Source organism: Aythya ferina (genome assembly GCF_964211825.1).
Source record: "Aythya ferina genome assembly, chromosome: 4".
Classification (NCBI taxonomy): Eukaryota; Metazoa; Chordata; class Aves; order Anseriformes; family Anatidae; genus Aythya; species Aythya ferina.
Genome location: NC_140300.1, coordinates 41,640,852 through 41,654,266, shown reverse-complemented (window position 1 = coordinate 41,654,266; position 13,415 = coordinate 41,640,852). Strand labels below are relative to the sequence as shown.

The 13,415-nt window shown below is 37.5% G+C and overlaps 1 protein-coding gene across 4 annotated transcripts in view; it reads left to right on the top strand.

The window, feature by feature from the left end:
- Nucleotides 1-11,869, top strand: part of FREM3 (FRAS1 related extracellular matrix 3) — a 77,818-nt gene extending 65,949 nt beyond the window's left edge. For all 4 annotated transcript variants that reach the window (XM_084518639.1, XM_084518638.1, XM_084518641.1 and 1 more), the window contains 8 exons: nt 714-860; nt 3,925-4,050; nt 5,345-5,596; nt 8,209-8,334; nt 9,877-9,995; nt 11,097-11,281; nt 11,365-11,510; nt 11,664-11,869. In XM_084518639.1, coding sequence (XP_084374765.1) covers nt 4,026-4,050; nt 5,345-5,596; nt 8,209-8,246 — 315 coding nt within the window. In that variant the 5' untranslated portion in view covers nt 714-860; nt 3,925-4,025 and the 3' untranslated portion in view covers nt 8,247-8,334; nt 9,877-9,995; nt 11,097-11,281; nt 11,365-11,510; nt 11,664-11,869. The remainder of the gene's footprint in view (nt 1-713; nt 861-3,924; nt 4,051-5,344; nt 5,597-8,208; nt 8,335-9,876; nt 9,996-11,096; nt 11,282-11,364; nt 11,511-11,663) is intronic.
- The last annotated feature ends 1,546 nt before the right edge of the window (nt 11,870-13,415 follow it).

Below are 13,415 nucleotides of genomic sequence, written 5' to 3'. Positions count from 1 at the left end.
TGTAGAGATGTTAGTCTAAGTATTTGCGATGTTGAAGCAAATCAGAATTGTGAGGTGATTTTGATTACATGCCAGCTGGGCACTAGTAGAGAATGAAATCCTTTAATCCAACATTTCCGATGCTTGCTACGTTGAGTGCTTGAGTTGGTTGGTTGATCTTGATTGTGACCCTTCTGTAACAAAAGTGCATAATTACAGACTGGAAGAATAATGTAACTAACATTAATTTTAACAACAGCAAAAAAAGATGCTGAATTCGGCTTGTGCTCATGTTTGATGTTTATAGGTGCGTGCTAGCATTGTTAAAGAGAGTCAGTAATGTAAGACTGCAACATCACCCACCAAAGGGCTCCAAAGAATTATTTTCCCAGCTTAATCCTGCTCCTGACAGAAGTAATCTTTGAAAAAGTAATCTTTGAGAGCTAAGAGGTAGCTCAGTTAGGGAGCTGGTGTGCTAAGGCAGAGGCTGTGACCCCTGAGCTAGACCCCATCACGTGGAAGATATGTGCCAGTTGCCTATGGAAGTTCTGGGAGAACTGAGGCATTGTGGTTCATGTGATGCACCTCTTGCTCTCATATGCACAGGTGAAAAAGGAGATTGGTTTTGTCCTGAGGTAAATATAAATGTATTTAAGCTATGATCTAAGGGAATTCTAGTTGCATTTTGCTAACTGTAAGTAAGTAATATTCAGGACACTTTTTCTTCTACACAGCGGGGAATGTGTTAAAGAGTCAACCATTTTGACTGAACTGGGCTTGGATTTCGCTGGAGAGGGAGTACTGCATAGTGGATGAGAACTAGAAATTTCTGGAAGTGACCATAAGATGCAGAGGATATCTGGGAGAAACCTCTTTTATCAGTAAGTAAATCTTTAATGTTTGAAATTTCTTGCAACAGGAAAGGCAGCTGCTAAGGAGCTGTTCCACAGTTGCTTGTTCATCTGTTTATATATAATAAATGCAAAATAATAATGAGAATAACAATGGTATAGATATTTATTGCTCAGATATGTCTCTGTGTTTCATTTTCCAATAAATCTAAGTGAGTATATATCAGTAGAAATAAGAACAAATCAGTAAATAAGCTTCTGCTGTTTATCCAGTACTTTTTCTGCTGTTTATCCAGTGCTTTTTTCCTGAAGTCAGTTGTGAAACAATAGAAATCAGGATGCTCTGTCTCCTGATCTGTGCCCATTCAGTCCTGGAAAATGACACGTTTTATTTTGGCAGGAAGATACATTTCATATTAACTTCAGTTGATAAATAAGTTATTTGTTAGATATCTTGAAGTAGCCTGTCTCTGCTTGCAGAACCAACTTATGAAGTGAGTTACAACTCCACATTTTACAAGGGCAGTGTTATGCTGGCCTTTGAGTGACAAGAAAATCTGAAAGCTGCTAGATATTCTCAAAGGGTTGTCTGCTAAGAGACATGTCAGGTGTGAAGCACACAAGTTATGAGTGTGCTGTCATGGGATAGGAGAGTACCCACTTGTGACAGCTCTGCAGAGTAAAATAGAAATCAGAGAAATCTTCTTTGCATCGAGGAATTTGAGAAGCACTGAGCAGAAAGGTTTTTTTCTCCTTATTTAAAAACAAGTTAACAAAAAAAAAAGGGGTTAAGGTTTTAAGTGTTTTATCATTTAAACCCACACTTCACAATATTTGCTTTGCTCAACACAAATATATCAGCATATTATCTGCAGATTAAATCAGACATTTAAAGCCTAAGTAGTTTTATACTAGAGAAACTGCAAGTTCTATTTTAGGAATGATTTCATACTCCACTGCCTTCAGAAGCTCTTCACGAGCCATCAGATTCTCCCCCAGTCATGTAGGCTGTTGACTTGAGAGGGATTAATTATTCTCAGCTGGGGAGGTAAATAAAGTGTGTCATAATTGCTGCTGTTGAACCTCAATAAAAAAATGCTCATATATGTGAACTAACGCTGGATTGAAACCCAAAGGTGGTAATGAATTTCAAAACCCCACGGTGAGTTACAGATCTCTGCTTCATTACATCCACAGTTGGATTCTGCCAGTATGTGTGCACCTTTGATTAAAACAAACAAGAAACCTAGCTATAAAGCTATGCAGGATTAAAATTTTGTAAAAACACTTCACATAAAAAAAAATAAAAATCTTCTACCGATTCCTTTCCCTGACATTTTTTGTACATATTGTACAGCTTCACTTAAAATAATAATAATAATAATTTAAAATAATCATAACATTGAGTGTTTTTACTGCATTAAGTAACAAAAGCAGAATGAAACTTTGCATCAGTTGTAGCATCCTGCTTGCAAGTTCACAATAAAGCACGTTCCAATTTCTGAGTATTACGTTGTTGCTCTACAAAACCGTCATGCTTTAACATTATTTTATGAACTCATGCTACAACAAAAGCCTTCTGATCTGAATAGCAAGAAAAGCCTACTTTGAGTTAAATCATCATCTGCTGCTTTACTTTGAACTAAATGGATTCATCTCTGGCTCTGGAATCTCTGTGACACAAACCTCTCTGATTTTTGTCAAGGTGAGGACACGCAGTCTTGTAAACCTGGACAGTGAAAAGATTCTGCTGGGATAATACCCCAGCAGAGATGATAGACATCTGACAAGTTACTGCATTTTAGAGTTAAATAAGGAAGAAAAAGTGGGGGTGGGAGAGAAAAAGCAAATTTGCATAGCATAGTGTACACAGTAAACCCTGAGAACATTATTCTGTCTCACTGAGCTGCAATTCTATGTCAAATGTCCAGTTATTTACTAATCTTGCTAAGAGAGCATGCAAGCAAGATTTGGACAGATGAGACAAGTCTTTAGGGTTTATTTAGTGCAAAGGTAGCAGTGATGAAAGAACTTCACAAACATTAAGTGTGTATGAGTACGACACAGACACAGAGAGGTAACAGAAACTTTCAGCACAAAGTAGTAAATATAATGGTGTGATGTTTGTTTGTTTGTTTTTAAATGTACATGACCAAGTTACACTTTCAGCGAAGCCTTGAACATCCAGAGTGACATGAATAATTTTCTTAAAAGGCTATTATAGCTTTTCTGAAGGCATAACTGGAAAACTCAATCCACATGTTTTTATACAAATGGGAAAATTGGCTCTGCTGAATAGTTCTCTTAAGTTATATTTGATAAATATCCTCATGTGTTAACCTTTTTTATATTTGTATAGTTTTCAAGTGCTCAGCAGGTGAAGTCAATGGAATTATTAAAGTAAATACAATTCCTTATGCACACATTAGCAGGACCCTACCCTAATTTATTTATTTTTAATGAGCTATGCAACAGTGTTAGTGAAAAGTGTTGTGTAACTGTCTTATTATTTTTTTCAAGGTCACTAACTTCCAAATGAGCATTTAAAAATTGTTTGTTGTTGTTGTTTTAATTTTATTAAAATATGTGGAGAGTAATTCCTCTGAATTTTTACTCAGCTGTTGGAACCAAAGATGGTACAGCAGTTAGGGTAAAGACTTCAAGGGGAAACCTCAGAAACAGGTCCCGTTCAATCCAGGACAGGCTTCTGCTACCTGGTGAGTGAGGGTATTTGTAGACAACGAATATGAAGCATCTGAAACATCCCAGATTGTTTTGTCTGACCCAGTTATGGCTGCCTTTGAGATTCCAGAATTGGTAATAGTTGAAATTGTGGATCCTGGTGATGGTATGTATCACTTCTTGTTCCCTGAAAAATTGTGATTAGGTGCAGTACTGATCACTTGCAAGCCCCGTAAGTACCTCATCTTTCTTTGTTCTGTTGTTCCATCCTGTCTTAAAGCTTCAACTAGCTGCACAAGGAATTTGTATTCTTTATTGAAGCACTTCTCTGGCTACCTGCTTACTCTGTATGTAATGTCATGCAGGTGTTCAGCCTGTATCCCCCCTTTTCTCATCTTGTTTTTCTTCCCAGTATCTACAGCATATATTCCTCAACTGGCATACAGAGTAGAGGAAGATGTAGGTGGACTGCTAATTCCTCCTAGAAGATCTGGTGATGTCATTCAACAATTGATGGTCATTTGTTCTGCACTCCAAGGTATGTTATCTAGCTGGGAAACATCCACCTGTTAGCAGGTATTTCCAGTAATTTCAGTAGTTGAAACAAGTGATTTTGCAGGCAACTTGCATGTTGTTTTAATTTGTGTAGTTCTCTGCCTAAAGAATATTTTGAAGACCAAAATGTAAGTGCCTGTGTGCATGTGTACACACATGCATGTATGTGTATTTTTGGAAGAGACCATTTTATTGCCTGCAGCTTTTTCTTGCAGAAGAGAAAGTGCCTGTCCCTGCAGTGATTGTTTAGAGGAGGAAAAAAAAAGACTGTTTAGAGGATATGATCATTAGGTATGCTTCATGGGCAAGGATAATGGGAAAGCATCCTTAGGTCTGTGACTTGCTTAAACTTCTAGTTGAAAAAAATCCTTCTGATGTCTTTTGTTTCTATTTTACCTTTACCTATAAGAGTCAGCCTGAGTGGACAGCAGGAATCCTCAGAGAGTTAGGGATTCTGTCATTTGTTACTTCATCAGTGACTTAAAAGAGCTCAGCCTCATTTTCCCCTTTTTTGTTGTGCATCGGGGCACAGAAATTCTTACCAAGTTAGCGAAAACTTTTTGTCCTTATATCCCTTTTGACTTAGGTTTATACTGTGTATTAGACTTATACTTTTTGAAGATGTATTTCAAACAAATGCAGCATAAGTAAGGTGGAGTGATGTATTTATTTATTTATTCCTTGTAGGAATTGCACAATGAGGTAAAAGTGAAGTTCAGATTCACATTTGTTAGTACAGGATAAGCTCATCCTAAAGTCCCAGAAACTTTCCTGCATTCTGGTCCATGAAAGGATGGCACATAGAAATTAAAAGGAAAAGCCGTTCCTGCATTCTTTCCTTCTTCCTGCTCAAAATTGCCTTACATTGTGACTGTTGAACTGCTGGTGGGGCTGTACTCTAAATGATTTAGATCAAAGCATATTTTTGGGAGCTTTTTTTTTTTTGGTTATTTTACTCACTTCACTAACACAATTGAAGTAAAGCCCTACAGAAAAGATGAGTCAGGATAACTGGAGTGAATAGGATATCAGGAGCAGGACAGGTTTCATGAGGGTGCCAGATGATGGTAAGAATCCGCTAAGTCACTTTCCTACTGGAAAAAATGTAACCATAAATGAATAGGAAGAATTGCTTGTGTTTAACTTATTAATGTGTATTTGTTACTCAGTTCCAGCATAAAACGTTCTTTTCAATTTGTTTAATTTAAAGGACTGTTTTTCTTCTGCTTCTTTAATGTCATGACTCCCTGTAAGACATTTAATTTCTCTCCTCATAGGTTCAGCTGCTGGTACTGTACCATCTACTGTCTTGTCTTTTTCTGACTACATCTCACATCCTGAAGGTCATTCCAGTGTTGTTTATTTTAATAAGAATGAGACTGAGAAAAGCTGTCATATTATCATTATTGATGACTCCCTTTATGAGGAAGAAGAGACCTTCAATATTTCCCTGAGCATGCCACGAGGAGGCCAAGTTGGTACTGAATTCCTGAGCACTGAAGTAATAATCTTGGTTGACATAGATGATGGTGAGTACAAAGAAACGTGTTTGTTTTGCTGGGACTTTCCTCTTTAGAACTTTTACTGATAAATATTCTCTTTGTGATTTTGTTTTTTAAGCATCTGAAACTTTGGGTCTAAGATTCACTTACTCCTTATAACAACTGGCAGGACAGGCATGAACTATTTTTAAGATACAGTGTAAATATAAATCATTCATTTTGGCTTTCACTGTTTTGTTGCTTCAGAAGGGGTTGAGGATTAGATTTTTTTCTCGTTACAGATATAGAAGTAGCTTCGTTACCCTGAAGTAGCTCTGCAAGGACTAGATTTACATTACTGCAGCAGAGCCTGTGATTGCCGTAGTTTCCACAGGTACACTATTAATTTTGTGACAATAATATAGATGAAATAATTTGGAAACCATCAGTTAAAGCAGAAAAGTAGAGTTACTAGAGGCTAGTTTGACATGCACGTTGATTCTCAGTATGTCAAGATTAAAGTTCTTCTAAGTGCAGTATGCTAATAGTCAAAGTATACATACAAAGCTTGAATTAATTGCTAGACTCAGCAAAGGAATAAGGCAATAGTAAGCCTGAAAGTGCCTCTTTCCAACTGAAAAGAGCTGAGCACAGTTCTGATACAGGATGTGACACGACAGTATTTGCACAGTCCTTGGTCAAATTAGTCTTGATGAAGTGTACTGTGATGCCTCTAACAACAAGGAGAGGAGAAAAAGAAAGAAATGGAGAGACAAAGTTTTTACTTGCATTAAGCTTTGCAGCAAGAAGGAAAACCATTTAGTGTCATCAAAGAAAGCAGTCTGGTATGTTGTTGGATTTTCTGATGGTGCAATTTCAATATTTACACAGAGTGGTTCACAAGTCATGCATATTTCAGAAAATCCATGCAGTCAGTAAAAATAATGTACACTAAGGTGAGATAAATACAGATATTGAACTTTTACGTTATTTTAGTTACTATTCCCATTCTGAAAGTCAGATACCAGAGCAGAGTTGGGAATGGAAATATTTTTGTCTTGCTAGCTGTTCTGTTGAGATGTCTCACGAGAGTTTCATAAAGCTGCTGAGATCAGTGGTATCCACAGTGCTGTGTGTGTGTGTGAGGATGGAGGGGAATGTAGTTTGCTAGTTTTACTGCTTCGGGTTGGTTTTTGTTTTTGTTTCCATGTATTCGTGTATCCCTCTGAGAAGGGCCCTATGTTACTACATTTTTAAAGAAATGGTTCTGCATAATGTCCTAATACTGGAAAATAAAGCATGTGATACAGTGACTTTTTTTTTCTGGGAAACGCATGAAAAAATTCAGTATTGTCTGTACGTGGACCTGCTTTTCACCTCTCAAATTACAGTCATAGAAGAATTATGCCCATTTTACATCAGAAGGATTCACATTTCCACCACCTCTACTAGAGTCTGATGTGATTTGTGCATAAGGAGAAAGGCATCGATCAAAATGTATGATCGAGTATGGTTTGGGAAACATATGCCCAGGGATTATTTAAAATGAACAGACTTTATATAGAAAAGGGTCCTAAGATTGTGTTGTTGCTGTCATAAGCAGATGCCTGCCACAGACTGCCTCAAGTGATAGCTCCTCAAGCCATAGCTCCTCATTGAGTCATATTATGTAAAAAACAGAAATAACTCATTATTAGGTCTCAAGAGGCGCCAGTTACATAAAACTTGGGGATTGAAAAGGTTTAAAGCTCAAATATTTCTGAAACTAATTTTTACACTCATTCGCATAGCACCACAGTGACATAAATGAAGGAAAGTATTCAAGAATTAGATGGAAAAAAGTTATAGCTGCTGGATGTCAAGGAAATCAGTTGCATTGATGAGACTTTCTCTGTTCAGCCCTGAAAATTGATGATACACTGGCAAGAGACAGATAAGTCTTCAGAGATACTCAGGTTAATCAAGCTGAAGGCAAAATTTTCTTTTTAAATATGTATGTGATAGATGATCAGATTTGCTGCCAAAATAACAAAGAATTGTAGTAACTGCAGCATGTATCATTTGAAGTTAATTAACGAGTGGGTATATGGAAATGGAATTTAACTACAGTTACTGAAGAGCAGAGAAGTGGTTAACAAAATAGACATGGTAAATGATTCACTCACCATTCAGGTGAATAAATTAGATTAGTCCTATGGGATTTTCTTTGTTGTGTGTAAGGTAGTGAACTAATGTTGCATTTCTAACTGTATATATATAATTAAAAATCATTTTTATAAAAGCCTAGTTACAAGATTATGAAAAAATATCCTCTTCACTAGATCTTTTCCTGATTTCATGTATTTATAGAGTTTTGTGGACACAAAAAAATCTTAATATGGTTGTATGTGAAATAACTATGCGCATAGTATTTGATTAAGGAAAGAACAAAACCTGTGCAAGAATTGTTGTTCTTCACAATGCGCAGAGCTGCATTATGGTAGGTGGCTTGTATACAAGTAAGCATTCCTTGCCTCTCATCAGAAAGTTAATTTCTTTTCCACTCTCACTTCTTTGCTTTTGCATGCTGATTTTATACCATGTCAGATGTTTTATCATGCCACCATGCCAATTACTAGTAGTAATTTGGCAAATTACAGTTTACTCTTTTTTTCTTTCAGGAATATCAATGTTCTGTTCTGTCATCGGTGTCTGCTGACCACCCTGGCCTTGCATTTACACTGTTAGGAAGCGAGCCAACCTTCCATCAGCCTGTGCAGCAGTGGAGTTTTATCTCTGATTTTGCTGTGAGTCCACTCTAATTTCAATCTATAGAAGCAAGGGGAATTGTCATTTTTTTAAACATATTTTCCACACAGTCATCAGCAGTATAAGATCAGTAAGCATCAACTCATTGGGATGCAATCAGATGCTTTCATTGCATAAGGAACAGTCAGAAGTCCCTGGTGTCCCTGGATCTCAAGTCTGGAGGCCTGAATCCTAGTGAGCACCTTCCACTGAGTAGGCCAGTGCTAGAGCCGTGGGCAGTCTTGAAGAATTTGCCTTAATGTTGTCACCCTCAGTGTTGTCCTGGCTGTGATCCTGCAGCTCCTGCTGCAGTTGTGTCTGACATGGACATCAGGTTCCAACAGGTACAGCCTTTTAGTTAGGACTTAAAAATTTTTTCTTGAGGCCTAATGGGCAAAACTGGCCAAAAGCAAATGAAGGTTGGGTGGCAGGTGTTCTGTAACCACTGAAACAGGTGATATGGTATAGGCCATCCAGTAGCAGTTGTCAGGAGAAAGTCAAGTGTTTTCAGTTGGAGATTTTTACAGTGCTTTTAGGTTGCTGTAGATTTCATCATCTCTGGTAAGATAAAATTGAACTAAATGTTTTTGGTTTTGTTTTTTCATATAATTATTTTTTTTCCCATTTATTTACCTCATAGTCCGACCTATTCCTAAGTACTTAGCTTTTTTTTTTTTTTTTCCAGCAAGGTGGGGGAATGGGCAGGGAGTAGTGTTGGTTTAGTTCTAAGCAAGATTGGTTTCAAAATTAACCTGTTCTGAGACTGATTTTTTTTTTTTTTTTTTTTTTAAACTGGGAATCAGTGTAATAGAATTGAATCAGTAGAGTTATTTCTCAAAGAAGTGGTAAAACACTTCATTAAGTGTGAGCCTGGTTTTCTGACAATTTTCCTGTTTATATTAAAGAAAAAATAAAGTGCACCAAGTAGCCCTAACTTACTGTTGTAAACTATTGTAGAGACTTTCAATGAATATACAAGACTTGTTAAAAATCTCTTAGAATAACATTGCATCCTTAAGCCAGTATATGAAAAGGACCTTTTTTTTTTTTTTTTTTTTTTTTTTTTTCCCCAAAAGTACTGGATATTTCAAAGCCCATGTGTCAGAACTATTTAACCTTTTTGAACGTTAGAGCTGGTCTTTATCTTTCTGCTTCATTATCCAGTTTTGAATGCCTTGACAATTGTAGAGACAACTGTACTGCATGCAAATTAAATGAATGTCTCAATCTGGTTCGCTCAAAACAATTGAGTGAACTGAAATGTTATTTCAATTTAAAGATACCATTTAAGTAGTAGTCTTCATATGGCTACCTTATAACACAGGAAATTAATGCTACACAAGAAAAGGATTTGGAGATGAAGGAAATAGCCATGGAGGTGGTAGCAGTTGCGTATTTGAATTAACTGCACAGTTCCCTGTGTACAATCACTGTATACTGAAATTCTTGATCAGCACATTACTACTATGGCAATGGTGAATAATGATCATCATAATGCTACAGCTAAGGTGATTTTATTATTTGGTTCCTTTTCCCCACAGGTCAGTGACCCAGTGGCCGCAGAGTTCAATCTAAATACTCAGATGCTTCTGCTGTCTAAAAAGGAGCTTTGGATATCTGATGGGTCAATGGGATGGAGCTGATGAAGCTTTTACAGAAGGTAAGGAGTCACTTGCACATTCAGCATTTTATGAAAGCTAAGAGAAAGGCATTTAACAAGAGATGAATACATATTTTACTAGTTTTATATCTCCTTTAGCAACATTTTTGTGTCTATGTATTTCTGTTGCAGAAAAGTAAAATGCAGAAATGCTAAAATATGATTTAATTTAGTATAATGGCAACAGACTTTGGTTCTCCTTACGGGCTCTAAGAGGAGAAGCATTCCAAAGGGAGGTGCAAAATTCAGGTTCCTATAAATGAAACCAGTTCTGAAAACTGTTGCTCAGCTATTATATAACCACACATTCCCTTCACTGTGGTGGTTTTGCTTTAAAGCTGCCTACTCTAGAACTTGTTGCCCTGTTTTGAGAGGGATGAGTACTTTCAGTCCTTTCCTTCAGTTGTTCTAGTCAGGTGTGTTGTACACCTGGGACTCCTCAGGACTCGATCCTGCAGCTATTCCCAGTGCAGACCAGGTGCACAATACCTGCATCTGGTTTCAGCCAAGCTGCTTACTCTGTCTTGATTTTTTTTGTTGTTGTTTGCTTGTTTGTTTGTTTTTTGAGTTCTGGCCCAGGGTACAGTGCTCTCCCAACCAGCACTCACCAATTGCAGCTGTTAACAGCTTCTAAGGAAACTCCTGGTAAAGGCAGCATTAGATCAGAAATAACTTTGTCTTTAATTGGTCCCTTATTTGAGCTACTGGTCTGAAACCCAATGAGAACCCAGTAATAACTGGGTTAATAACTAATAATATTTGTTAATAACTTTATTTTGCTTGATATATTGCTATCAGTGGGTAGCTTCTTATATGTGAATATGGGTTGCCCTCTAGTGAAGAGAAGGGAAAAGCTTACTCAGAAAAGATCTGCACTGTAAGAAGCCCATCAGTATGAATTGTAACAGAAAAAGAGACAAGCCTATGATAAATTGGTAGTAGCAATCATGGAGTGCATTGTCTTGAAGTGCAAAGGGAAATACTCTTAAACCTAGGTAATTTCTGTCCTGAGAACCACAGACACAATGGCTTGGCAATAACTTGCTTTAATAATTTTAAATTGACTAGCAAAATGTGAAATGCATCAATCTGTTTTGCTAGGATGTGAAATCTGTGGCTGAGTGATGGTGGATCCTGTTCAGAACCTTGGTGACTCCTTCAGCTGCACCATCGAGGTGTTCCTTGGCACTGGTGCTGATGGGTGCGTGCCCAAGCACAGCTCAGACAACCAAGAACACGGGTGTATGGCTGACTCACCCTCACTCACGTACAGAGTGAAGATCCTGGTATGTAAATAGACATGGTAGTGGGCATTTTTAGATCCTTGACTTCCAAGTGAACCTGTAAATACGAAATTTGCTTCCTTTAGGGTAAAGCTCAACCTGAGACACAAGCAAGAGCCTTTGGAAACCTGGAGTTTCGTGCTACATTAAGCAGCTGACCACAGTTTTTTTTCCTCTAGTAAAACAGCCTGGTTCTGATGGCTTCAGCATGTCATCTGCTGCACTCTTCCAGGTAAGTTGATAATTATATCACAGAAACATTCCTTCAAGCGAAAAATACTAAGGTGGAAAAGACGGCATACAGATAATGATGGGTGGGTGCTGTCAGTCAGCAAGACAGGGCAGACTTCAGTAACACATTTACTTTGTTTCCCTTCCATAATAGCACCGAAAAAATGACACCAATGCTTCATAACACTGGACCTCCTCTTCTGCTGCCTTGCTGTTACTGCAGGTGTTACTGTGAGCAGGTATTGGGGGTTAGAAAAAAAAATAGAAATAAACTGAGTTTTCTTGCAATGGGAAAAAAAGAAATAATTAGTTTGTATATGATAGGAAATAAAGCTGTGCATCATGATTTTTGCAGATGAATTCAATTTTCTTAGGTCTTTTTTTTTGGTCTCCTGAGGTTGGATTTTTCTCACTGAAATTAAGACTAGTATGTGTTAGGCAGCTGCAATAGTTTCTTCATGTTAACACTAAGAATAAATAGAGCCTATTAAAACATGCTTTACCTGGCCTACTTCAGAAGGATACATTAAAATAGATTAATCTTACCACCAAAGGTGTATTTCAGTCATTGGCTTTAATAGACATATTTGCAGTGAACTTGGACCTCTAGCTGGATTAATCTGATGTCTGGCATCTTCTAGTTTACAGTCAATGTGCATGGGGGGTGGGGGAAGAGGTTCTGGGGTTTGTTTGTTTTTCTGAAGGTGGCAGGAGGCCGAAAATAGTACATTCACACTACTAACGCAGTCTGATTAAAGGAAAACACATACAGGCACGACCGCAAAGGAAGTCTTGACTACCACCATGTGTTGTCCTCTGCTAGTGGAAGAGTTAGCACCACAACCTCTAAACGCAGCAGAAGAGCCAACCCAGATGCCCCGGTCTTGATGCAGGACATTGGAGCTGATAAGCATCCATATATCCCTCAAGGAATCCTGGTGCTTAACGAGATGCTGCTTTTAGTTACAAGTATATTATCCTAGCTTTCCTATAAGTGTTTTGCTTTTTTATTGTTAATTATTTGTGGGGAGGAAGGTGGTGGTGGTAGCAGTAGAATGGATGCTAAGTAGCAGAGTGTTCTTCACAGTGGATGGGTTTGTCTCACTTTAATAAGAACTCTGGACCTGTGGACAGCAGTGGAAGACTCAACACAGGTAAGGCTGCAAGTGCAGCTCTGTCGTTATTACCTATGAGGAGAATGTTTATGTGGGAGCAACAAATGTTAGAACTATATTGTAAAGCCACACTAGATAAATAATACATTAATTTTTCAGGTATTGGCATTAACTGTTTTCAAACATGCTTAAACAGATTTGAGCATTTCAAAACCGTACTGACAGCTTTCCCATAGTGGACAGTAATTGCTTATCTTCCTTTGCTTGAGTATTTGATAGATAGATAGCCAGATAGATAGCATTGGGGGAATGCACTTGTATCATCTAGAGCAAATATTTTGCTTTAACATCTACAAGAAAGAAAGGAAGGAAGAAAGGAAGAAAGAAAATTGACTTTATACAACTCGTAGGCATGCCATTTGGGACTTTCTGAAGTTTAGTTCATTTAATTCTGCCAACTTGTGCTTGTAAAGTACTAGCACAAAGGAATTGCTGCTCAGCTATATAATATATCCTTCCTCTCGAGAATTTTATTTAGGCTAGTTATAAACAAACTATCATGGCTTATTTGATTGGTCTGGGGTTTTGTTTTCTGCTGTTGGGTTGTTTGTTGTGGGTTTATTCTTTTTTGCAAAGAGGGATGCTTTGCAATGGGATGATTTTATAGACATTTTCAGCAGTAAAGCTTTTTTGTTTAGAGTACACTAAGCATAAGTTAAAGTGGATTTTGAGTAACATTTTTTAGGGCTGTCATGACATTGCAGCATTTAGATTTTTTTTTTTTAGTGGAT